Below are 25855 nucleotides of genomic sequence, written 5' to 3' on the forward strand. Positions count from 1 at the left end.
AGTGTAAACAATGAAAATGCACCCTATTACTATGCGCTGCCTCAGGGCACCACCTTTTAGGTGGCACACTGTTAATGCGCCTCCTAGGAGCGTCTTTGCCTCTGGGCTTGTGTCTGTAATAGGGCGCAGAGGCAAAGGGATTCCCTCATTTGCAAAGGGGCATGCTCCCATGCAAATGAGGGAACACACCCTCAAGATAACGCTGGCGCTTTATGTGCACCGGTGCTATCAATATTACAGAAATCTTCTATAATACCAAAGTGCCCTGGGGGGGCCCAAAGCGGGCACAAACGCCTATTGCTCCCCTGGGGCACTTTATGTAGTACGGCCCCTGGACTTATTTCCATCATCAGACTTTGACTTTGAGTGCATGAGAAGAAGGCAGAAAAGGGAGAAAGAAGGCACAAGAGAAAAACAGGAAAACAGTGACAAAGGGAGAAAGCAGGCATAAAATGAACATGCAAGATAAAGAGATGGGAAGAGTAGTGTGGTGGAAGAAAGAGGTATGAGGTGGAATCGAGTGTAGGCATTCAGCAGTGCTCCCTGCCTGCTCCTAAGAACAACTTTTGCCTCTCTTTGTTGTGCTTTGCAAAGATGACTGAAAGCTGTTTTCCCTGTTGGTCTCCAGAGTCTAATAAATTAATATTCCTCATTGCTTAGTCGATGAAATCTCCTGAACTCAGTTTCTGTACTGCTGTGTGTTACCTTTTTTCTCGTTCCTCTTCTGCTGCACGGCTGGACTTGGTGGGAAGGACCTGTCCCCCGTGCTTGAAATGGAAGCATAGAAGGGCAGGTACTCTGTAGCCGAGTACCTGCTTGTTTCTGAGAAGTGCTGGTACTCTCCAACTGAAAGTATTATGTCGCTCTTGAAAAGTTCCAGTACTCTCCCTCTCAAAATAAAAAAGTGCTGGTACTCTGTACTGGGCAGCACTGGCCCAATTAAAGCACTGCCTTTACCCACGACAGAGCCTTAAATTATATTCAAATGCACCAAACACAGTTGCTGCTTTGCCATTTGTTTGTCCTAGTAACGTTTTTTATCCTTTTTTAATCTAGTTAATGGAGTAATCCGTTTATTTCTTAGTGAAATGAAGCACTTACCAGTGTAAATACCAAGCAGAGTGTAGATCAGGGGATCTGATGGACGAGCAGGTCCTGTATCATTTCCAGCCGTCACTACTGCACCCGGGCAATCACCTGCTCCACAATTTGTGTAGTTTGAATTCTGAGGACCACCTATAGAAATGCAAAGTAAAGCAAAACAATGCAGTTAGGGTAGTTTATTTATATTCCTGTGGAATAATCAGTGCAATATCCTTCTAAGGATATCTAAGGGGGCAGATTGCAAAAGTTGCACGTTTGTAATTTTACTCTGACATTTCTGTATTAGTTTGATTGCACTAAAGCAGTTGCAATTTTTCATTGACATTTGCACCATCTAACAAGGGCAGGATCAACATTTATGAGGCCCTGCCGGCACTATTGCGCTACCGGAACGTCACTTTTTTGATGTTCTGGTGGTGCAATGTGCCACTGGCATATTTATAAGGACACACAAAGCACGTTACTTGGCTTTTCATGGCCTGAAAGGTGCGCTCCATCGGTGTTGCTGGGGGCATTCACAGTAACATCCATGGCTTTTTGACATTGTCCCAGATTTACGAGAAATCATAAGTCTGAGGCAGCGCCAAAAACTTACGGCTCCCTAGGGGAGGCATAAGGGAGGCACAACAAGGAGAAATAACTTTATTTCTCCTTGTTTTTCCTCTTCCTATGTGTGTAGCACACATAGGAAGAGGAAAGCACCTCTTGTGATTCTTTGCTGGAAGGTTTCCCTTCCAGCACAAAAATATTCATCCCCATAACGCAGGCACCCCTGCACCATGGTAAAAAGGTGCCTGCGTTGGTGCACAGCAGCCCATTGTAGGCCAACACAGGGGAAAAGGACAGGAATGAGCCATATCTAATAGATACAGCGTAGTCCTGCCCTTCTCTTTTGTAGTAGGACAGCACAGCAGCAAGGCCTGCTGTGTTGCCTTACAGCAAAAAACTAATAAATGAGATGAGGCCAAACATTTTCAACTGATTGGTCAGTCCAGATTTTAGAGCAATATTGCGGTATAACTGTTTTGTTATTTCCGAACTCTGATGCAAATTGTCACTGATGCATTTATGTCATCCGGACTATTACTTTCTAGTGAAAGATTTCAAATCTCTTATAGAGAAAAGCTGGGTTTACATTCGCAAGTAATTTTACCGAGTTTCTTAGTTAAAAGAAAAAGCCACAGAGGGCACGATTCATGCAGGTTTTTGGTGACAAGGCAGAAAGAGTAGCCTGGAAATATTCAAGTCTTAGATTTTCTGGAGTGCTATTTATGCAAACAGGGTTATGGACTTCGTGGAAAATTCTACAGAAGTAAATTATGGGGGAAAGTGCTTTTGCACTTTTTCACTTCTTCTTCCAATGAGAAAATATTTTCACGAGGAGAGAACCCTTCCATGACACCTCATTGAGCTATAGGAGTGGACTTCCTCCTTTCCAGCCCCTAAATCGGCCGAGCCTGGCTGGAAGGCCTCTGAAGGGTAGCTCAGGGTCCCAGTGACCCAATGAATAAAACACACACACACACACATGCACACACACACACCCATACCTATTCCTATGAGTACCAGCCATTGATCGTAATTACTATTCTAACTCCACTCGTGCTTTGATTTGTTTTTTTTAAACAAATTTTATTCAGTTTTCATGTTCCGTAAAGGTGCAACACTCATATAATCCTATACACTACATTATAAATGCGCAACTCAACAGGCTGTTGTGACCACGTCATGACATATCCCCGCATCCCATTAGATTGTCTGGACCGGCCTTTCCTTCTTCACGAGGAGAGTAGTCCATCAAATGTAGGATTCATATCTCACCCGGCTGATGTCATAGCCCTACGAGGATGAATCGTGCCACTCCAAGATTATGCAAGCACTGTCGACGCCTATGCACCACATCAAACCAAGAACGTAACTCCCTCCCCTAACTCCCTCCCCCACCTTGGTCCCTTCCCATTAGCCCCGCCTCCCTCATCCCCTCAGACATGTCGCTCTCCCTGACAACGTACGTTTGCACAATAGTTATTCTGCATGTTCCGTTGAATACCCTATGGCAGTAATCCATGTCTCACTTAGGAGGATGCACCTACATTAGACACCTCCTCACCTACCCTCTCACCCTGTGGCCTATGGTTGTGTTCTCATGTGGTAAAAGGTGGCACCTATATCCGGACAAGTCAGTCACCGTCATCGACCGGGTTTTTAAGGAGATCTACCATCGCCACCCAGGCTCTCGCCGTGTCCCACAATTTGTCATTGTCAGTTCTCGGAGCCAGCTGGAGTCGGAGAGTCCCCTCGCAGTCTGCCCACTTTATGAATTCCCGCAGCCAGCGCGCCGCACTGGGGGCTGTGATCGCCTTCCAATGGCTAGTAATTTCTCGTTTGCTCCACTCGTGCTTTGATAGTAGGGAAGGTTATAAAGCAGACCAAGGCAAATCTAGCTGCGCTTTTAGTGGCATATGTACAAAGAGTTAACGCCGCCGTAGCGTCAATTATTTGACGTTATAGAAGCTTTTTTTTATCGCTGTATTTACAAGTTGCCGCTAACCGCAGTTAGAAGCCGTTTTCCAGCGTAACCGTGAATTTTAGGATTGCCACTTCTGTTAGCAGGACTTAACGAAAATAAGATGCAAGGTAAGCATTCCCGTGCAAAATCTGCTGCTAACCCCACTTTGTGATATTTACAAGGAATTTCTTGTATGGTGCAAAATACCCCAAAACTCCTCTAACTCCAGTTAGAGGCACTTTTTTAGGACCAGAAAATAGCGGGTCTTAAAAATGGTGCAAACACTTGGGGCATCATTTCAGAAGGTTTTAGTGCTGGACAGCGCTGCATGGAATATAGCTGCACTGCCCTGTGACAAAACTACAGGGCAGGAATGCCCACCACCAATAAGCTAGGGCGCATTCTTAGTCCTCATTCATGAAAAGTGTTGCATTCCTGCGAAAAAACAGAGTTGCAACACTTTTCACTACGCTCTTCTTGTGACACCATGGTTGCATTGTATTAACTGTACAGCGCTCCATGTTGCAATTAATGACAGATACATGTGGAATCCTGACATATCTATCAGCTCTAAAGTCACACATTGCTGCTGTTGTGTCACAAGGATGATACAACTCCAGCAATGCATGGGGCCAGCCTATTCATTTGGCACTTACGCCTGCCATGAGGCAGGCGTATGGTACTGACACAGTGGCATCCTACAATTGTTGCAGTGAAATCTGGCGGATCTCACTGTGCCACTCCTATGAGGCTTTGTTGTGTGGGAACGCCCACCCTGCGTACATCATACCGTATGCAGGTATAATGTGGCACAGGGCTTGACAAGGTCACGCATATGCCTAGATGCGCCACTTTCCAAATGTAGCGCAACGCGCGTGGTGCAAGAATCATATTGCAAGTACGTCAAGAAAATTAGGCCACTGTCAGAAGGGGCTCATGAATAAGCCCCCCTGTCTTTTTCCCCTAGGATGGCTCACAATGGCTGCCGTGCGCCAACGCAGGCACCCTTTTGTCATGGTGCAAGGGTGACTGTTGTGGAGTTGATTGATGCTGTGGCTCCATCTCTTCTCAAGACGCCGACAGGTGGGACTGGACTAGTGGAGGGCAGGAGTGAGCCAGTTGGCCTTCTTGGAGTGTTGTTTGCCTGGTCTTTCCTTAAGGGGTGCCAGGATGTCGACGCACTTGAAGATCCATCGGTGGAGGTAGAGCACTACGGTGTTGGAGTCTGTAAGTGTTGGCGGAATGGTGGTGCTGAGGGAGTGGACAGGAAGTTCTTCGGTGACCTTGGTCCAGCATCTACAGGTGGTGGGCCTTTAGATGAGGGTGCCACAGAGGGTGGTGTCGAGGTTGGTCCAGATCTGGAAGTAGAGGTGGCCCATGGTCACCGTTGGGTCATTAGAGTGCATAGTCAGTCGGAGTGTGCTTTTTTAGAGAATGGCAATGCCTCCCCCTGGGTGCTCGGGATGGTCTGTGCAGGTGAATTTGTAGCCGTCGTGGATGGTGATGGCGATGTATCCCATCTGGAGCAGGGGTTGGTCCAGGTTTCCATGAAGAAGGTGATGTCTCAAGAGGTGGTGTCGAGGATGTCCCAGATTTTTGTTGCGTGTTTGTGGAGGGACAGCACGTTGAGCAGAATGCAGTTGAGCCGGTCGACTGCACTGTTGGTCAGCTGGGTGGTAGGAGACGCTGGTGTGCTGATGTGGTAGAAGGTGCATTTGCAGTTTCGACAGGCACAGGGTGCAAGAGATCTCTACAGTGTTGCTAGATAGCAGGCAGTGTGGCATCCTGGCCTCCTTCGCTATGACGCGTCCCACCTTCTCCTCACCTGGACATTGACGCTGAGGCGCAATCCGCTGTACTCTCTCCAAATCTGTGGCTCAGCCAGCAGGAGCCTCAGCCAGGTGGGTACAGCAGGTGTCACCAAGTCTTCCTGATGCAGGTGATGCAAAGGGCCCCGTTAGGCATCAAGTTGCAGTGCTCCCGCCGCACAAGTTCGGCGCAGCTCAGGGGCCTCACCCTGCACAACGTCCGGCCAGTGCAACATCTTCCAGACTGTGATGCAGAGAGGTGCGGCCCACCATTGGTAATCTCCTCCGTGCATCCCGGTGTAATGGTGGTGCATGGTATGCGATGCAGACATCCCTACATTGGTGCGCAGGAGCGCCTCTATGGTTCACAGCCCTACCAGGTGGTCTTCTCACACAGGTCAGAAACGTGTCTCCATGCGACCTGACAGACTTCACCAACAGTTAAGGGTGATCGTTGACTCCTCAATGTCTACCGCCATGGCCCAGCAACTGCACAACACCTCCGCACCCCACTCCCCGTCCCAGCCGCAGGCCCAGCGAGCCCTCCAGGCCCTGGGGACTGTCCACGCTTTCAAAGTTTTGGATGCCATGGTGTTGCAAGGAGTGCACAATCATAAGTGATGCATCACTGGTTTTGCCAAGTGATGCGCCTCTTTTCATGATTGTAGCCCTGAATTTCCTCTTCCCCTGGGATTCTGGCTGTTAGGTGGGTTGTTGATCTGTGCTGCACTTGGCCCTGGCTGCTCCATTCTGCAATCCATTGGTCTTGTTTCCTATTTTTCATGGGAGATGGACTTATAGGCTATTTTTGCCTCTAGAGGCAAACAAAGTCATGTTGGGCTGACTAACATGAGTTTTTTCGCAGCTAATGGGCCGTTCGTCAGTTTTCGCCTCAAGCTAGTGGTAGCAGCAGTTTTCACTTTGGCAACCTGACACTACCGCCATGTAGCTACGTATTGTAAATACATCGCCTAACAGGGCGATAGTTTTTGGCAAGAGGCCACTTTAAAAAAACTGCAGCTAACTAGCATTAGCATTAGGTAGTGGCAGTTCTTGTACATATACCCCTTAGTTTTTTGAGCACTCGCCCCAAAGAACCTAAACACACTACTGCAACTGGTCCTCACAATGCACAGTCCTCACAAATATAGTTTATCACGTTCTGACAAGGTTAACCAATGTTGCAAAGACTGAGCTAGTCCCCATAGTGTGGGTTACACATGCTTACACACACACCTACACACATGCACGCACACATACTCACATACACTCTTTCCCTAATATTGTTTTGAATTAAACCACGAACAGTCTGTGTCAATTTTATATATATCATCTGTCCGAGTCTGTTGAGTTGTGACCTGTCACTTATTCCTGCACTGAGCTGGGTGCCTCAGTGATGTAACAATGGCACCCGCAGACCCTGCCGTGCGCCCCCCTACCCCGAATTCCAGGGGGCCCCATCAGCACAGTGCCCTGGCCAAAGAGCTCCTGAGTCCGGACAGGACTCCATGTACGTTGCAAAGGGCCCCCCTCAAGTTTCGTTACGTCACTGTGGTGGCTCACTTCATCCCCTTAAACGCTTGTGGCAGGTGCTTCTGCCCACTTGGCGGTGCATACAAAGTCCCGCAGATGTTGGTTGGGGGCTAGGTTGGGGTGCATATCATACCACTGACTCCAAGCTGCTTTGTGGGCCATTTCAGGCTAACTGAAGTCCTTCACAGTCAGTGTTTTGGGCAGTGGCAGGCCAGTCAATTAATCAGTCAATCAATCAATCAGGGATTTTTTAATGAAACTACTCACACCTGAGGATCTCAAGGCGTTGGGTAGTGACAGTGACAATGGTTGACAGGATGTTAGGCGCAGAGTCCTATGGTGTTAAGTGTTGTGGGTCAGCTCCTCATAACTACTTACTCCATCAGTCCATCTATACTGTTTAGTACAACAATTACTCTCTTCGCTCGACTCTGTCTGGACATTCACCCTATTAAACCAGGAATCATTTTGAGCCACAGTCTCTGTGCCTCAGCTGGCAGATACCAGAGTGCCAATCACTCCTGTGACTGTTGATAGTAATTGCTCATTTGGTGTGTGAAATTTCCATCACTGGTGCCGGTCACAGCTGAGGACCTGGCCACCGGGTACTAGGTTGGGCATCCTGGCTCGTCGGCTTCAGCTGACCTTGTGATTGGTATCCTTCGTCTGTTTTCTCTCTGGATCGAATAGTAGGGTCTGCCATAACAGGCTCATCAAAATGGTATCCCGCCCAGGCCTTTCAAGCATCAAGACCAAAGTGAGCAACTTGTTGTGCAGTGAGGGGTGCTTTGGTATGTCTATAAGAACTGGAGAAGGCTTGCTTCCTGATCTGAGTCCTCATTGATGACAATGCACATGGCCTTATTCAGGGTGTGTGTGAAGCGCTCAAAGTCACCATTGGCCTGTGGCCACTAAGGTGTGACCTACAGGTGATGGATTCCTAGGAAATCCAGAAAGTTACTGAACCTTGCCCCTTTAAAGGAAGGTATGTTGTCAGTGTGTATTTCTTGAGGAAGTCCAAAAGTCATGAAAACCTTCTAATGGAGGGGGCAGACTTTGCTGAATGCAGGCATTTAGCCACTTCTACATCTGGGTACTTATAGTCCCTGTTGACCATCATCATGGAGAAGTGTCCATCCAGAAAGCTTCCAAAATTCAAACTGACTTTGGTCCATGACGCTTCACACGTTGGGGCAGGCACGTTGGGTCCTTCAGTCAACTGATATGATGGACACTGTTTCACCAAGTTGTCACTGGTGACATTGAATCCTGAAAACCACACCTTTTCTCACAGACTCACTTTTATTTTTCGTCTCCTCGCTGTCCTTGGTGTGCCAACTCTGCTGCTTTCTGATGCAGAGCCAATGATATCAAGATTTTGTCCCCACTCATGAATAGCCCATCTGATGTCACACTCAGTTTGTTCCATACTCTTCATAGTTGGGATAACTGGTCCTTTTTTCCGGGCACCCATTTGTTGGCATCCTGTAGGAATGCCTTCCAGGTTCCTCCTTGGAGAGTGGCAATGGGATCATTGTCGTGCACTGCTTGACATATATATCAGACTGGGAGAGCCTTAAGGCATGCACTCTGCCCCACCATCTACACATAGTCCTTGATTTCCAGTTCCTTGGAGAGCAGACTGGCACCAAGGGTCACAGGGTGGTGAGATAAGAAATTAGGTGGGTTATTGGCCTCAGGGCGGTATGTGAAAGTGAACTAGTACTGCTCTAGCTGTAAGACCTACCTTTCAATATGAGGGGGTGGTTGTGGGGTGATGCCGTAAATGGTTACTAGAGGCTTGTGATCTATGGTTTCCTTGAATTCCCCTCCACAGAGGTACAGATGGAAATTATTGCAACCCCAGGGCTTCCCTCTAAATTGGGGCGTACTGGGTCTCTGTCATCTGAGGGCTCTACTTCCAAAGCAAAGGGAGATCAAAAAACCAAGCCATGTAGGCTATCTACAATAGGGAACTAGAGGCTATGGGGCCTCAGGGGTGAGCTGGACTCCAGTTGTAGACTGCTACACACAAAAGAGCCACCTGAGTATAAAAACTATAAAGATATTCAATCAGCACAAGACGGAACATGGAATTCTCCCTTGACATACACCCACTGTGTATGCCAATCATTGGGAGGAAATAGCAGTAGGTGACCGAATGAGGAACACACCTTGATGTATGTGTGACTACAGAAGTTCCTGAGCCCTCCTCCATGGGGCCCAAACGACTCAATTTTAGGGTAACTAGAAACTAGAGAAGGTGGTGACAAAGGTCTGACCACCAAACAGTGGCATACACAGCGGGTGTATGCCAAGGAAGGATTTTGTGTTCTGTCCTGAAGAATGCCATAGACTCTTTTGAGCCAACAGGCAGAAACATGTTGATGGTTTGAGTGGTGATGGGGTACTTGTCCCCTTTTTCCCCACACTATATTGTTAATACCAAGTGGTACCCCATCCAATATAAAGGTCACATTGGTGTATCACATTGGTTTTACTTTATTTTCAAGGATCCATAGTTAGATAGAAGTGCCTCCCTGACTCCAGGGTGTAGGCCCGCTCTTCATCAAACAGGGTTTTTGAAAAGGGAGGGAAATCCTTTGATGAAGCATAACACCTGGTGGTGTGTGGAGACATCCTGTCACATGTTATGTGTATGTTCAATACTAGGAATGTAAAATGAGCATGGTGCATAATGTGCTGATTGAATATGTTTATAGTTTTTTCACTCTGGTGGCTCTTTTGTGTATAACGAAGGCAAGGGGGACCCATTACCCTGACTTCACATTTTTGCTTGGGCCGCCTGTTGCCATTTGGTGGAGAAGTTTAGGATATGAGGAAAACCTCCTCTTCATCGGTGGCTTCACTTTCTTGTCCACTAGGCTTGGCTCTTTGAGCTGTAATCACCATCTTCATTGAGCATGAGGTTGCGGAACTCCACAGAAGGCGTTGCTTTCCCTCTTGCATTGTGTCCTATGGTCCCACTGCAGCAAGCACTGGCGGAATGATTCAACTTCCTGTAGCTTGAGCATTACTTTCCTTACGGGGGCACTTACCTTGGGGTGGTACATCTAACACACAATTCCTGCAACAAGTGTTGGAGCTGTGTTCAGACGTCTCGGGATGGTCAGCTATGCAGTGCATCCACAAACTCGGTCTTGAAAGGTAGCATTTCCCCAGGATGATGCATGGCTGACAGGATGTGGCCTAATGGCCAGAGCTGTCGACTTTGGAGCTGGAGAACCAGTTCCAAACCTCAGTGTGTGCTCAGCATCCTGTGATACTGGGCAAATCACTTAATCTCCCCTCGCCTACCAAAAAATAAAAGTGTCCTTGTGTAACGTAACTGGTGCTCATGTAAAGCGCTCCAATATCTTCGGATCACATTCGTGCTAAACAAAACTGCACACAGAAAAACCTTGTTGGCACACGTCAGGTGCCTAACTAGACATACCCTGTGAAAGCACACATGGTCCTGCTCGGTGCGAAGGGAATTCGTCCTAAACAGCAAAAGAAGGGGGACGGACCAGGCGCATACTCGGTGTTGGAGGCTTGTCACCAGATAGTGCTGGGTCCTCAAGCAGCAGCGTAGCGAGCCTTGAGGTGAGGTAGAAACTGGGTGGCCACCAGGTGGCGCTGGAGTACACCCTCCGCCGTCCTGCGTTATAAGCTGCAGAGCAGGTTGTAATGGCACTGTAGGTGGGCAGTTTCTTTACGCTCTGCCCACATGCAGAAGTGAAGGCTGTGACAGGCACTGGATAGCTGAACTGGTGGCTCGTTTCCAATGTAAAGTGCTGGCAGGGTCTGGTTGGATGGTCTCTGAAGGGTATCACAGGGGACCAGCGAATAACACACACAGTGTTATCATCTGAGACTGAACCTCAAGCGGTTCATGTCCTTTTGATTTCTACCCTCTTGCCGCGCCCGCTCGTTGGGTTGCTAACTGTCACGTATTTCTATGTTGAGCTGGGTGGCTCACTTCAGAGGTTAGCCTGTTCTGTCATTTATCAATAGGCACATGATCTCGCCGCTGCTAAACATGGCATTTTGGTGAACGGGCATCTCTTATTGCTTTTTAATTCATGCACAGAGTTGGCACTTATTTTACAATTCATAACATTTGATTATCAGATTTGCTGCTCTACAACCTAATATTCACAAATATGACATTCCCTACTTTCATGGGCAATCTTTTCCACCCAGGCCACTCTCCAGGCAAGGCGCAGGGGCATAGCCACTGTAGTGACCTGCTGGTCACTGTTCTAGTTGTTCTGATGCACCAGCCACCCCTCCACACCCATCCACCACAGGCTTCACTGGACATGTGACCCTGCCAATAAAATGGGCCAGGCGCATGTGCCCTGGGGCCAGTTCTATTATCCAAGTACTGTGTCTGTGTCCTTATTATGCGTGCAAGAGGGCCTAGGACCCTACAGCATTACATGGCATGTGCAGCTGCCTTGTTGGGTGGGTGAAAGGGGGAGAGTGCTGCCTGTGTCGAGGGCACCCCCCGGAGCAGGCGCAGGATGCGCCTAATGGCCCACGGGGCATGTGAAGAGCCCCGGGGTGAAAGAGGTGATCGGAGCACACCACGCACCTGGTATACCCGCAAACGCATGGCGGCACCCAATGGAAGGATAGTGTGGCAAGTGACGGGCCAGTGACAGGGCCCCTGCCACCAACGTGCTGTGGCCACGACTGAAAAGCAAGCTGAGCGAGAGCCAACCCCGCATCGTAGTGACGGCTCGGCAGGTAGAAGGTGAGACCGTGAGGTGGCATCAGAGATATGGGCTGTGGGGCAACATCTACGAGAGTGAAGAGGCGGATCCTAGAAGCCAGTAATAAGTCAGAACCCGCCTGGCACTGTAGAAGGACTGAAAGAGTGCTGCGGGGAAGAAAAGAGGCAGAATGGGGCCAGGAAGATAAAGGCCCTGCAGCCCCTGCCATGACAGCAGTAGGAGGAGCCGCTGCTCGGCAAGAAGTATCCGGTCGAGTGTGGTTGTGGTACAAGATGACGTGCCCCTGTATGAGGTGTATGGCGGCAAGCGGTGTCGTGCTTGAAAGGTGTCCGGCCCATGAAGTTATTAGGTGCGGCACTGAATAATGGTGCATGGCCGGCGACAGGAGTGGTGTCGGGCGGCAACCTAGACTGCTCTCGGCACCAAGGTGAGGTGATGGAGATTTTCCATCAGCAATTCGTGTCCCCGCGCAGCCCGTGAGGCGAGAGGGCCTGCTGCAAGTGGCGGAGCAGTGAAAGGGGGGCTTGGGGGGGGGCAGCCGACCGCAGGGAGGTCCCCACCCCCGGGCTGATTGGGAGGGGCCAGTGGGGGGGGGTTTGTGCCAGAGCGCCAGCCTTGGGCTGGTTTTGGGCTGGTTTTGGGCTCCCTCGGTTCCTACTGAGGGAGCCCAGCTATATACCCCCTTGGCTCCGCCTCCCGGCCACCATTTTAGGTTGAATGACCTGGTGGCCGGGAGCTCATAGTTTAATTGAAAATTTTGGTGTTGTGTGGATTTACTGATTCGTCATGGCTAGTGAGGATTATCGCGTGTTAGAAGCGATCCGCCTCTTGAGCGAAGCGGGTCGCCTGGACCTGGTGTTGGGAGACGTGGCTGGGCCGTCGCGTCCTCGGCGACAGGCCTCGGCGCGTGTGGCGGCGGTGGTGGCGGCGTGTGCTTCGCCGAAAAGGGCGCGCAAGGAAGCGGTAAGTGAAAGGGGCCGCCCGCGCTCTAGGAGAGCGGCCCCTGGTAATGCGTCGCTTGCGGAGGGGGAGGCGGTTATGTTGAACGAGGCGGGTTTGGGAGGTGGTGAGGCGTCGGCTTCATTGGTTTCTGTGCCGCCGCAACGTTCGCTTTCAGTTCCCGCTGCCAGGGGCAAGCGGGCCGTCAAGCGGGGAGGCAGAAAGCGTGCCGCTTCTGTCTCCGCCGGTCAGGCCGAGGACTTGGGGGATGCGGTGGCGGCGGTTGGCGCGCATGCGCGTTTTGACGCGAGTGCGCAGCGCGCCCATTTGCATGATATTTTACCGGCTGATGTACCTTTAGAACGTTCGGTTTTGGGGGCAATTGGTATTAATCGTGAGGCGGGTTTGCCTGCGGCTGGCAGGGGGCTTGTGAGTGACGGAGTGTATACGCCGGCTCGCGTTTCGGGTCCGCATTTGGCCAAGGGTGTTGAGGCTCAGCCTGGACAGTTAGGGGCGGGGGAGGTTTTTGTACCTTATAGTCCTCTGTTGTTTTCCCCCCCTGTTTCTGTTCGTGGGGAGGTTTATTCAGTGCTCAGTGGTTCTGTGGGGGAGGGGGAATGGGCGCAGGTTGAGAGAGGGGAGAAGTCTGTGTTGCATGGTCAGGAGGTTAGTGGTGGTGTGTTGTCTAGTACTGCAGTTGTCTCTGGGTCGAGTGGGGGGTTTGGGGATCCTGCGGGGGGGGTTGGGGTTTTTTCTTCTGTTCCTGGCAGTGGTGGCAAGCAGGTGGGTGCTAGGTCTTGGGAGGGTTTGGATGTTTTTCCTTCATGGGCAGAAGGGGTTCGGGATGCTGGTAGAGCTCAGCCCATCCAGGGGACTGATATGCTGAGTGGTTTTGGGGGCACTTTGAGCTTTCCGGGGTTGCCTGTCAGGGGCAGATCGCTTGGGGGAATGGACCAGCCCCGCTCTGATGTCCAGCAGTCGGGGCAGGGTGGACTGGCATTGGGGCCTGCGTCTAGGATTGTTCAGGACTTGTTGGATTGGAGTAGTGGTGATGAAGACGTGGAGCCTTCCCTTCCTCGTGGGGGGCTGTCGGTTCACTCAAAGGAGTCTGTTTCTCGGGAGGTTGGTCAGGTGCAGTTTCAGGATTCGGGTTTTTGTATGGCTAGTGGTGTTGGTAGCTTTGTCCGTTCTGGTAGTAAGGGCCCCGGCACATCAGTTCAGCCTTTTTCTTTACAGGTCGGAGAGTGTCGTGGAGAGGCAGACTTGGTAGGGTGGAGTGCGGCCCAGTTGCACCGAGGAGAAGGGAGGGTGGAGCCTGGCGCGGCATACCCCGTACCGGCGAGGGACCCCGGCGCGGTCAACGTAAGCAGGTCGGGCGCGGCCTCGTTGGCCCCAACTTCTTCCTTCCAGGATCTCGACGCGGTCAGCAGACGCAGGTCGGGCGCGGCCTCGCTGGCCCCAACTTCTCTTGCTACAGGTATTAGTGGGGTTGGCAGAAGCGGACCAGGCGCGTCCTCGCTGGCCCCATTGTCAGGTTCTTTGGATATCGGCGGGGTTGGCAGAAGCAGGACCGGCGCGTCCTCGCTGGCCCCACGTGTTGCTTCTCTTCAACACAGGGATTCATCGTTGGTTAATGTACATAAAACTGGTCAACGTTCGGGGGAGTACAGACGAGTCCAGTCGGCTCCCCCGCCTCAGGTGTCTGTACGGGCTGGTAAGGCCCAGGTTGGTTTCAGGAGTCCGCCACAGGTGTTGGCCCCTCCTAGGTTGGAGGAGTCGTTGGTTCTAGATTATGATGAGGAGAGCCCTGAGGAGGGCGAGATACGTGCTGAGGGTGCACGGGGGGGGCTTTTTCACGCTTCTGATGATGTTTTGCAGGCACCGGTGGTGGTGCGTCCGAGAACTTCAGTCTCCAGATCAATCCGGGAGAGCGGCCCTGCGGTGAGGGTTCCTCGGTCGGGTGACGGTGTTGAACAGATGGCATGGAGAGCGAGGCCGGCCCAGCTGCCTTTATTGACTCCAGGTGAGCTTGCTGGTACACGGGACAAGCCATTGATGGTTTCCGTTGGAACGGGGGGGGATCCTCCTGCAGAGGGTGTGGCTCTTAAGCTCCATAAAGGACGTTATGTTAAGGATCAGGGGGTGGGCACGGGTGACGGGGGTGAGGGCTCTAAGGTGGATTCCGGGACTGTTACAGAGCCCGTGGAGGTAGGTAAGGATCCACTACACAGCAAGGAGCTTAAAATAAAGAAATTGCCTTACATGGGCGTCACAAAACCGTTGGGCGCTCATTTAATGCTGTCCACTAAGGAGAGGATTTGGAAAGGGGAATACGTGGAATTATTGAAGCTCTTACATAGGGAAGTTAGGTCTAAGGAGGGGTCGAAGGAGGAGGAGTACGAGTTGGCCAAGCGCCCTAAGGTTCCTCTGAATATCGAAAATTGGACTGCGGCATTTCTTATATATGCTAGCGTGTACTGTGAGAAATTCCCGGAGCGCTGTGTGGCCCTGTTTAAGTATATGGACGTGATTAGAAAGGCACAGATTACTGGCAGTGGTTATGCCTGGTCTCAGTACGATGAGGAATTCCGGGCTCGGATGGCTTGGGATCCTGAGGCAAAATGGGGGGAGTTAGATAATGACCTGTGGCAACACACTATGGGGGCATCAGCGGGTGGTAATACTGTTTTCACAGCTAGTGGTTATCCATTACCTTCACGGCCCTTTCAGGGTAAGCCCACTCGGGGAGGGGTGGGTGCAGCTGGGTCAGTTCAACCTGCCGATGGGACCTGTTGGGATTTTAACAGAGGATATTGCCCGAGAGAGTACTGCAAATTTCGACACGAATGCTCCCAATGTGGTAGAACGCACCCACTGTCCAAGTGTTGGGGGCCTCGGGGTACAAGGGGCAGGCAGTGGTCACATCAGTCAGCCAATGCCCCTGCTCCTGCGCAGCAGCCTCAACCTCACAGGGGGGGGAAAAACACTTCTGGGTCTGGGCCCAAGGGCTCATACGCCAGTTAATCCTTTTCACTTGGCTGTGGCTCTGAAAGGTTATGGGAATGTTGAGGCTGCTAAGTTGTTGTTGAGTGGTTTTCAAGAGGGTTTTCGTCTGGGTTACACCGGGCCGCGGTTGCGGAGGTGGTCAAAGAATCTTTTGTCAGCAAGTGAACATCCGGAGGTGGTACAAGCCAAATTGGATAAGGAATTGCATGAGGGACGGATGGCGGGTCCTTTTGATGACTGGCCCTTGGAAAATCTTATTGTCTCCCCAATTGGTGTGGTTCCTAAAAAAGAGCCTGGGCAGTTTCGTTTGATACAACATTTGTCATGGCCGGAGGGCTCATCAGTTAACGATTTCATTGATGGTGAGGCCGCTTCTGTGTCTTATTCTTCAGTGGATGTGGCCATGGCCTTGGTTGTATCTGCCGGCACTGGTGCGGCAATGGCAAAGTGTGACATCAAATCTGCATTTCGTTTATTGCCTGTACATCCTGAGGATTGGGATCTCTTGGGGATTCACTTTCAAGGCAAGTGGTATGTTGATAAGGCTCTTCCAATGGGTTGTTCCATGTCCTGTGCGCTATTTGAGACCTTTAGCACATTTCTCCAATGGTTTTTCACGGACACGTCAGGACACCAGCTTGTGACCCATTACCTAGATGATTTCTTTTTTGTAGGCGCTCCCACCTCCTCTGCATGCCGGAATGCCTTGCGTACATTTCAGACTCTGATGGAATTTTTAGGTGTGCCCTTAGCACCCGAAAAGACAATGGGCCCCTGCGCGACCATGTCCTTTTTGGGGATTGAAATTGACTCTAACATGATGGAGGCACGCTTACCGGTGGATAAAAAAGCAAAAATGTTGGACCTCTTACATGTGATGTTGAACAAGGCAAAGGTGACAGTGAGGGAAATTCAGGTACTGCTAGGCCATCTTAATTTTGCTTGTAGGGTGGTCAGGGCGGGTCGAACTTTTTGCAGGCGTTTGGGTAGAGCTCTGTCGGGTCAGTTTTTACCTCACCATCATGTCCGCTTGTCTGCGGGTGTTAAGGAAGATCTGCGGATGTGGGTAGCCTTTTTACACTCTTTCAATGGCATTCCTTTGTACAGAGAAGAGAATTGGATTTGGGACGTCCAGGTTTTTTCAGATGCTGCAGGCAGTGATGGTTTCGGTCTTTACTGGCAGGGCAGATGGTGTGCTGAACAGTGGCCTGCTGCGTGGAAGAACGGAGGCAGGAGTATTGCCTTCCTTGAGCTTTTCCCGGTGGTGGTGGCGTTGACCCTGTGGGGTCAGGAGCTGGCTCACAAAAAAGTGCTGTTTCGCATTGATAACAAGGCTGTAGTGGACGTTATCAATCGGCAGTCGGCCAGGGATGCTCACATCTTGAAGCTTTTGCGAGTCTTTGTGTTGGGGTGCTTGACGTATGACATCAGTTTTAAGGCCTTACACATTCCTGGAGTGGACAATGACATTGCGGATGCTTTGTCTCGTTCACAGTGGGAGAGATTCCATGGGCTAGCCTCGGATGCGGACAGGACGCCGACCCGCATGCCAGAACATCTGTGGACTGTAGGCGAGACAGGGTTTTGCAGTTGGTGGTAGGTTCGCTCGCACTTTCCACTAGGACAGCGTATGAATTGGCATGGAAGGAGTTTTTGGATTCTGGGGCCGACTGGCGTGCTCCGGGCTGGAGGCGATCTGAAGATGTGGTACAGTTCATTCTTCGCTTGATTGACAGGGGCCTGACACGTGTGACGATTGCTGGAAAATTGGCTGGTATTGCGTTCATGGGCAAATTACTGTGGGGCTATTCTCCTTCGGCTGGGGAGGTGGGTAAGCGCATGCTGGAAGGCTGGTCTAGGGAGAGGGGTAGGGAACATATGGTTCGCCGACCTTTGTCTTGGCAGACGTTAGCCCGAGTTTTGCAGGTTTTGTCCTCAGTTTGTTTGAATGAGTTTGAGGTTTGTCTGTTTTCTACGCTTATGGTTTGGATGTTTTTTGGGGCTTTCAGAGTTTCTGAGTTGCTGGGGTCGAAAGTTGCTCTTGGGGTGGGGTGGGAGAATGTTCGATTTTTGGAGTCAGGGTTGCACGTCTGGTTGGCTCGGGCAAAAACTGATCAACACAGCAAAGGGAGGGGCATTTGGCTGGAAGCTTCTTCCCCTTCTGAGACGTGTCCTTTTAGGTGGGCCAGGCGTTTGAGGGACTGTTCGGGGGCTGCCTTAGAGGGCCTTGTTTTCCGACATAGGGATGGTTCCAGGGTGACTGAGTACCAACTGCGCATGGTTTTGCGTAAAGCGCTGCGATTCTTGGGGTTGGATGAGACACAGTATGGTACGCATTCCTTCAGGATTGGAGCAGCAACAGAAGCTCATAACAGGGGTTGGTCGCAGCAGGACATTATGTCTTTAGGGCGTTGGTCCTCCAACTGTTTTAGGCGCTATGTGCGGACTGACCCTGTTGTGGCGCCTGCGGTTGATAATTTTTCTTGAATTTGATGCTGCTTTTCTTTTTCAGGTTCAGTGGCCGGCCCCCGTTCCACTGTCATGACGATCTGGATAGTGGGACATTCCTTCATTAGGCGCGCGGAAGATCAAGCTATAAGAAGCTACTTTGGTTCCACTCTTGGTTTTAATTCTCGCCTTTTTAATGTTGTGTGGAAGGGGAAGGGAGGTATGATTTGGAGGGAGCTTATCCCAGCCTTGAATTCTTGGTTGGTGGGAGGTGTTTGTCCTGACGTGTTGCTCTTGCACCTTGGGGAGAATGACCTTTGTGGAGTGAAGGGAGTGGTTTTATTGCGAGCAATGAAGAGGGATCTTTCTCTTATTCGTCAGCAATGGGCGGGTTGCCATGTTTTGTGGACAGAGTTGGTCCCTAGAAGAACCTGGAGGGGTGCGATCAAGCCTAGGGCGGTTGATAAGGCGCGACGGAAGTTGAATCTGGAGGTTTCCCGTTTTTGTAGAGATTTGGGTTTTGGGCGGGTGTCCCATAAGGACATCCGGTATGACAACGTGGAATTCTTTCGCGGCGATGGTGTTCACTTATCTCGTATAGGCATGGATTTATATCTATTGGAATTGCGAGAGGTGCTCTCCAGGTGTTTGCAGATTCAAAATTTCTTAGGTTGAGGTTCTGGTTCGTTGATTGGTTGGTCTTGGGGGGCAGAAAGAGAGGAGGGTAATTACTTTCCCCCTCTTTTCTGGGTGGCGGAATTTGGGCGTTCTTGGTCAGCTGGGACATGAAGGTTGTTGGGTTTTGATAAAGTTGGGCTATGGCTGAAAAGTTTAAATAGTTGTTTCGTGGGGTGGTTACAAGGTTTTGGGCAATGTACGTTGTTGGTGGGTAAATTTTGCAATGTGATGTTTGGCGGTGGGTTGGGATGATATGTAAATGATTATCAGGTTTTGGTATTGTTTGAATTGTAATTATGTTGTGCTGGGTGGGGGCGGGGTTTGTGACGTGTTAGGGGCGGGCCTGACGTTTGGGGTTGTAAGGTAACATCTTATTTAGTGAGGACTAGTTTTGTTAGGCGGTTGCCAGGTTTGTATTGTTGTAAATATGCACCTGTTTCAATAAAAGCGGCCTTTTGCACACTCTCAATTTGGTTTGGTGTCTGCTCACCCCCCCTCACCCCTCCCTCCCAAGGGGGGCTTGGGGGGGGGCAGCCGACCGCAGGGAGGTCCCCACCCCCGGGCTGATTGGGAGGGGCCAGTGGGGGGGGGTTTGTGCCAGAGCGCCAGCCTTGGGCTGGTTTTGGGCTGGTTTTGGGCTCCCTCGGTTCCTACTGAGGGAGCCCAGCTATATACCCCCTTGGCTCCGCCTCCCGGCCACCATTTTAGGTTGAATGACCTGGTGGCCGGGAGCTCATAGTTTAATTGAAAATTTTCCCTCCCTCCCCCCCCCTTTTTTATCGGGTAGCTCTCTAATTCTTTCAGGTTTTTATTTATTTATCTATTTGCGTTATTTATTTATTTATATTCATAATTTTGGGTTCTTTTGTCGGAACAGGTGGATATCGGGTAACTCAGAATGTTGTTCATTGTCGCTTGGAACAGGTGCCGTGCGGAATTTGGGCGTTCTTGGTCAGCTGGGACATGAAGGTTGTTGGGTTTTGATAAAGTTGGGCTATGGCTGAAAAGTTTAAATAGTTGTTTCGTGGGGTGGTTACAAGGTTTTGGGCAATGTACGTTGTTGGTGGGTAAATTTTGCAATGTGATGTTTGGCGGTGGGTTGGGATGATATGTAAATGATTATCAGGTTTTGGTATTGTTTGAATTGTAATTATGTTGTGCTGGGTGGGGGCGGGGTTTGTGACGTGTTAGGGGCGGGCCTGACGTTTGGGGTTGTAAGGTAACATCTTATTTAGTGAGGACTAGTTTTGTTAGGCGGTTGCCAGGTTTGTATTGTTGTAAATATGCACCTGTTTCAATAAAAGCGGCCTTTTGCACACTCTCAATTTGGTTTGGTGTCTGCTCACCCCCCCTCACCCCTCCCTCCCAAGAGACTGTGTGTGGCCAGCGCCGCCGAGACATGAACTGTGAAGTCAGGAGGTGGAAGTAGTGCCACTCCCCTAAGCATTTCTCTTCCTCCTGCACAGCCTGTTAAAATAAAATAAACCAGAACAGAAGGGCTTACTTTGCTGGAGAGAAGGCGTCTCTTCAAAGTGGTGAGTCCCTCGCTGCGCCCGGGTGTTAGTGACTCACGCCATCAAGGGCGCCCCCGAGGGTGCGAGCAAATCTGGGCACCGGCAACCTTACACGAGGAGAGTGATGACACAGCATTGGATTCTTGAGCGTGGGGTCACGCAGGTGCGAGGACAAGCAGCCCCCGTTGTGCCTGCATGTGCTTGTGGTGGCAGCCAGAGTTGGACTTGGATTAAAAATCATCCCAAGCATGCAAAAAAAAAAAAAGCGGCCCACATTTGCATATTGCTATTCACAAAACTCTGCTTTGGCGAAATGTAATTTTTTAAAAAAAAGGAGGGCTAAAAAAATGAACAGATTAGTTTGCACTGGTGAAACACCAGAAAACAAGTGAGGCCACTTCTGCTCAGGCTCCCTGTCCCCGCTCAATCTGCATACATTAAAGGGCCGGCCATAGCGAGAGAAAGGGAGTGACACCTCTGCCTGTTAATAAAGGGGAGGTAATGGATGCCCATCTGCCTCCAGAAAGGCCACTCAGGCACCCACTGGGCCTCAGGCTGCATCCAAAAACAGACACTACCCAAATCGGCGCCACAAACTCCTCAAAAAAGCAGCCCACAGCTGGAACTGGACACCGGCCCCTCGGGTATTGCCTGAGTGCCTGCTGGAAGCTAGCTGAGGGGTTGACATCTCCCCTGCAGCAGAGGACGCCGGGATACCAAGGAGAGAGAAACGGGAGCTAAAAAACACACGCAGAATCAAAAGGACACGGAGTTAACCTAAAGTGAGGCTGCAGACACACAGAAAGGAGCAGCAGTGCCATCTAGTGGCCATTCTGCAATACAGCGCTTGGGAAGATTGATAATGCTTATTGTGGACAGGGCAGCAGCATAAGGGTGATTTCCTGATGTAGCCTGCAATCAGTGCAAAGGGGATGGCAGCTAGTGTCCTCTTCCAAGGAAGAACAGATGAATATAGTAGGAGGACAACAGAGAAGAGGTGAAGCAAAGATACTCAGTGGAGCAAAAGCAGTATGCAGTGGGCACGACTGATGTGGCTTCGAAGTGAAGCAGAAGGAGACCCCAGGTGGTGTCAAACGAGCCAGGAAGGGAATCGCAACAGAAAAGGCTGCTGAGATTGGTGAAAAGGTATGCAGTGATGCCTAGTGGCTATAGGTGGTCACTGCAACAACATGGACGCAGGAAAGAGCGCCACCAGAAGAACAAGTGTGGTACAGGACAAAAGCCCAAAGCAGCAAGTCCCTGGACAACGGAAGAAGGTGCCTTGCATGTGCGACCAGTGGTGAAAGGACGCCACTGCATTTAGATGAGGAAAGAGAGCAAGGAAAAAACGTTGCACGGAAGATGTACCCCAGACACGGACAGTACGGACCGGAGCATGAGAGTCAGCGCCCTGCAAGGAAGAGGGCCCAGGTGGTCGCGCGGTGTGACTCATCCTGTTAAGTCGGCCCAAGAGGCGACAGCAACAACAAAGCCACATTAGTGCGGTATTGAGGTGCCTGGAGCACGCTCTCAAGAGAAATGACCTGTTAGAGGTCAGCAGAGGATGACCTGCAAGAGGTTGGCAAAATGGTGACCTGAGAAAAGGTCAGTGTAGCAGTGACATGAGAAGAGGTCAGAGTGACGATGACCAAAGACGAGGTCAGAGAAGGACGACCTGGAATAAAAGAATGAAGACCGAGAAAGACTATTGACAAGAGGAAGGTCGATCAACAGATCTGATCACCGAAGGAAGGAAATGCATTGTCCTAGGGGTAGGACAGGACCAGGAAGACCCGTGTGAAGTGCACGTCACACGGAGAGGCCTGGTCAGTGAAGATGAGCAAGAAGATGGGACTGTACCGCACCACGAACCGAAAGAACAAGAAAGAGGAGATTGTGTGGCATGACGCCACTGCGAAGAAACCGCAAGAAGAAGAGAGGAGTGTGTGATCTGACAATGCGCATACCGGAAGGCAAAGGTGACAAGTGCAAGAGCATCTGACATGGAGCACAGTACCTGGAGAACATTGGTGGCACTTGGAGAATGACCTATCCGTGAGTCTTCGGAACACCTGGTGATTGCATATGCAAGCAGGCTGGACCATTCGTGACATCCACCTTTGGGGTCGCATGGGAGACTGGACGGTGAGACTGCTCGGACATCCTGAAGAAGAGGATCTGACCACTCCACACCAGACCGTGGTGACCCAGGGGCAAAGGCCTCAGGGACGCCGGTGAGCCTGGGTCCCACCACGAGAGATAAGTCTACAACCACTCTTCTGCAGGTCCCAGGATGATGAAGGATGATGGCAGGAGTAAACAACTACCCTTCAGGTGGAGCTAAGGACTTGAACGTGGGACTCGGCGTGCTTCCTCCACACACCCAGCGGGTGGTGTTGGAGCGACACAGTGAAGTCCACCCAGTCCAGTGGAAGCCTGGTGAAGAGGGCCTCCGGGACATACTGTGAGAGGAGAACACCTGCAATAGGGGCATCCTAGTGAGAGGGATGTCTTGCAACTACTCCACCATTTCATTGAGAGAAGCAATGATGCCTGTGTGGGAATGCCACGACAACCAGGACTGATTGGTGGAAAGTAACATCTATCCAATCCACCATCACTCTACCTGCTTCGTCACCACGAGAGCTATGCCGAGAAAAACAGTGATGTCAATTTCCATGCACAGAGTTGAAAGACGACAGGACCCGCAGGGCACCAATGAACTGTGCCAAATAGAACTGGTGGTCCCAGCTGCTGTTGTACTACATCTTTGTTTTTACAGGCAGCTAAAGTGACTCACGTGAAAGAGTGTTATTTTCTTTTATTCTCTCCCACAGGTTGGACTTTATTGATTCCAGTTTGAATAAAGTTTGGGAGGGATATAGTGACCTGTTGGTCACTGCTTTAGTTATTCTGATGTAACAGCCACTCCCAGAGGGCTGGCTTACACCCCCCCACACCCATCCACCACAAGTACCACTGGAGATGTGACCCTGCCAATAAAAGGGGCCAGGCTCTCGTGCCCTGGGGCCAGTTCTACTATCCAAGTACCGTGTCTTCATCCTTATTTTGCGTGCATGAGGGCCTTGGGCCCTACAGCATTAAATCCACCATTGATGCTGCAGGTGCAGGGGCACCAGTGCCCAGAGACCTAAGGCGCCCCTAAACAGAGTCTAACTGGTATCACAAATAGGCCCAGGCATGCCTTAAAAAGTAGCCTCCATTCACGAATCGCATTCTTTCGTAAAACATTTGTTGGTCAGTGTCATAGAGCTAATTGTAGGATGCACCACATTTGAAGCAGTAATACTTTACCATTTTGCATTTTTTTCCAAGTAAACACTGTATGGTCAAAGGTCAACACCTAAATACAGCTATTAGCAACTGAAATATGATCTGGCTCTGCATGACAGATGACCTGCCACTGTGCTGGAAGAAGTGTTATCTCATTTTAGTAACTTTTGATCCATTTGAGCCTTTGGTTAAAATCATCTGCAGATTTTTCAGGAAATTATAAACTATGTAAAAAGTGTGACTAATCAATAATTATGCGGAAAAAGCTGCAGCCACAGAATCACATAACTCCACTGGACCTGGTTTCTTGCAAATAGAAATGCCAGTGGTGTACTTGAAAAAAGGAAATATGGAAATTGACAAATAAAACATGTGAAGTGCAATAGGGCCTGCATCAGTGACCTCAGCTACTTAGGGCTTCACATGTTGCACAAGAGATCAGTGTTTTGAAAATGTGATTGTAACGACGTGTAAATATGGCCTTGTCGAGACCTGTTTCAGTTTCTGTTTTCACTGTTACTGCTTACTACTGCCACTGGCAGGACCGTTCCCCCTTCATGGAAAGTGTTACACCTTAAATCGTTGTTTGTGTACCTTAAAAATAGAGCACGGCTAAAACAAAGGTCGAATAACGCTGGACCACTCTTCCTTGTGTGGGTTAATGTCTAGGCATGGTCCGCAGAGGAAGAAGTAAGGACACTGTCTGGCCATACCGCCTGGCTTGGCCACTAATGAACTGGCCCAGCAGGGAGAAGAGGTGACAAAGACCCACCTTTTGGTCTGACGGATCTTTGGTGAAGGCAAAACTGCACAAAAATCAGCCACCACACTGCACAAAACAAAAAAAGGCCCACAGTCAACTCTCATGCACTGGCCCATCGCTCTGTGCTCACTGCCCGCCATCCAAATCCGGGGCTGATTGGCAGCATCAGCAATACCTGTAGGTCCTCACTGGCAGCCAAAAGGGGAGACCTATTGGCTTTGCCAGTGCTTGTTTGAAGCATGTTGTTTCCACTCGCTGTTCTTACGAAAAATACACATTTTGAAGTATTTCAGCTCTTTCGCCTTTACCCTAGTATTGTTAGAATTGGTTTGAATTCAGGTTTCCGTTAATATTCTCAGTGATTGCAGCTCACACTGGGGGCACATTTTCTGACATCAGGAAACCCACACAATATGTTGAAAGCTGATAGTCCTACTTGTTGCTATTTTCTAATCCCCCCTAGCAAAGCGGGCTGACTGGGAAAAACCAGAAGTAGAGCTTATGGCCCACATGCATCAAGGGTTTTTGGAGTCGCAAACGGTGCGATTCCTTAAAATCGGCCGTTTGCGAATCCAAAATCCATTTTTGGAATGCATCATACATTTTCAGAAATCTCAACATTTTTGCGATTTCTAAAAATGGGATGCATGATTAGTTTTAAAATTGCGAATTCGCAATTAGGGTGTCAAATTTACCGAGTGGTTGAACCACTCGGTAAATTTGCAAAAAGTGTTAAAAACGCAGCAAATGCATTTTTTAAACATTCATGTTACGGACACACATGTCCTTAGGACTTGTGTGTGTGCAACATGATGCGAAAACAACATTTCATGGGTGCAGGGGGGGTTCATTTGAACCCCCCTCACCACCCTTGAAATGCAATCAGGATTTGCAATTTTCAAAGTGCGAATTCGCAATTCCCATTGATCCCTATGGGCCTTTTGGCCCATAGGATCAATGTGAATTGCGAATTTGCACTTTGAAAATCGCATAATATTTGCGATTTGGTAGAAATTGCGATTTCTACTGAATCGCAAATAATTTGCGAAAATATTCATGCATCCCGTTTTGCGAATTCTAAAATGCGAATCGCTATTTTTCGCACTTTAGAACTCGCAAAATCCCGGGATGATGCATGTGGGCCTTAATTTCGAAAAATATTGAGTAAGAAACTGGTTCAGAAGCATCAAGCTAGCTTTCTAAGGGGTAACCAGTTTTCATAAGGGTAAGTAACGAAACCTGCGAATAATCCAGCCCCACTAGTTTCCTCCCAGAGTAGAAAGAGTAGATTCAATTCCAACCAAGCCTTGATGATAATATGACCAGTGGGCGTTCGTGGGGACCGTAACTAGGAATTCCAATAGAAGATAATCCTATCAAAATAGGGTAACAGGAAGAGAAACAGCTGCGTAATCTCAAGGGATGGCCATTGGACAGACAAAATGCAATGTTCTTTAATGATATCCTCTCTTTCAGTCAGTAAATCATTTATTTTATTGTTCTGTCAAAAAGCTGTA

The 25855-nt window shown here is 49.9% G+C and overlaps 2 protein-coding genes across 7 annotated transcripts in view; one reads left to right on the forward strand and one right to left on the reverse strand.

Annotated features, from left to right (window-relative positions):
• LOC147708006 (N-acetylglucosamine transporter UNC93A-like) overlaps positions 1–25855 on the reverse strand; it is a 265815-nt gene that overhangs the window by 81301 nt on the left and 158659 nt on the right. For all 6 annotated transcript variants that reach the window (XR_015296633.1, XR_015296632.1, XR_015296631.1 and 3 more), the window contains exon 4: positions 1102–1236. Coding sequence is in view for 1 of the 6 variants with exons in the window: in XM_086926816.1 (XP_086782942.1) it covers positions 1102–1236 (135 nt within the window). In the remaining 5 variants the exon portion in view is untranslated. The remainder of the gene's footprint in view (positions 1–1101; positions 1237–25855) is intronic.
• Positions 14613–15659, forward strand: LOC147708007 (uncharacterized). The gene has a single exon (XM_086925100.1). It carries the CDS (start codon positions 14613–14615, stop codon positions 15657–15659), a length of 1047 nt encoding a protein of 348 aa, XP_086781226.1.

Source organism: Lissotriton vulgaris, chromosome 6 (assembly GCF_964263255.1).
Source record: "Lissotriton vulgaris chromosome 6, aLisVul1.2, whole genome shotgun sequence".
Classification (NCBI taxonomy): Eukaryota; Metazoa; Chordata; class Amphibia; order Caudata; family Salamandridae; genus Lissotriton; species Lissotriton vulgaris.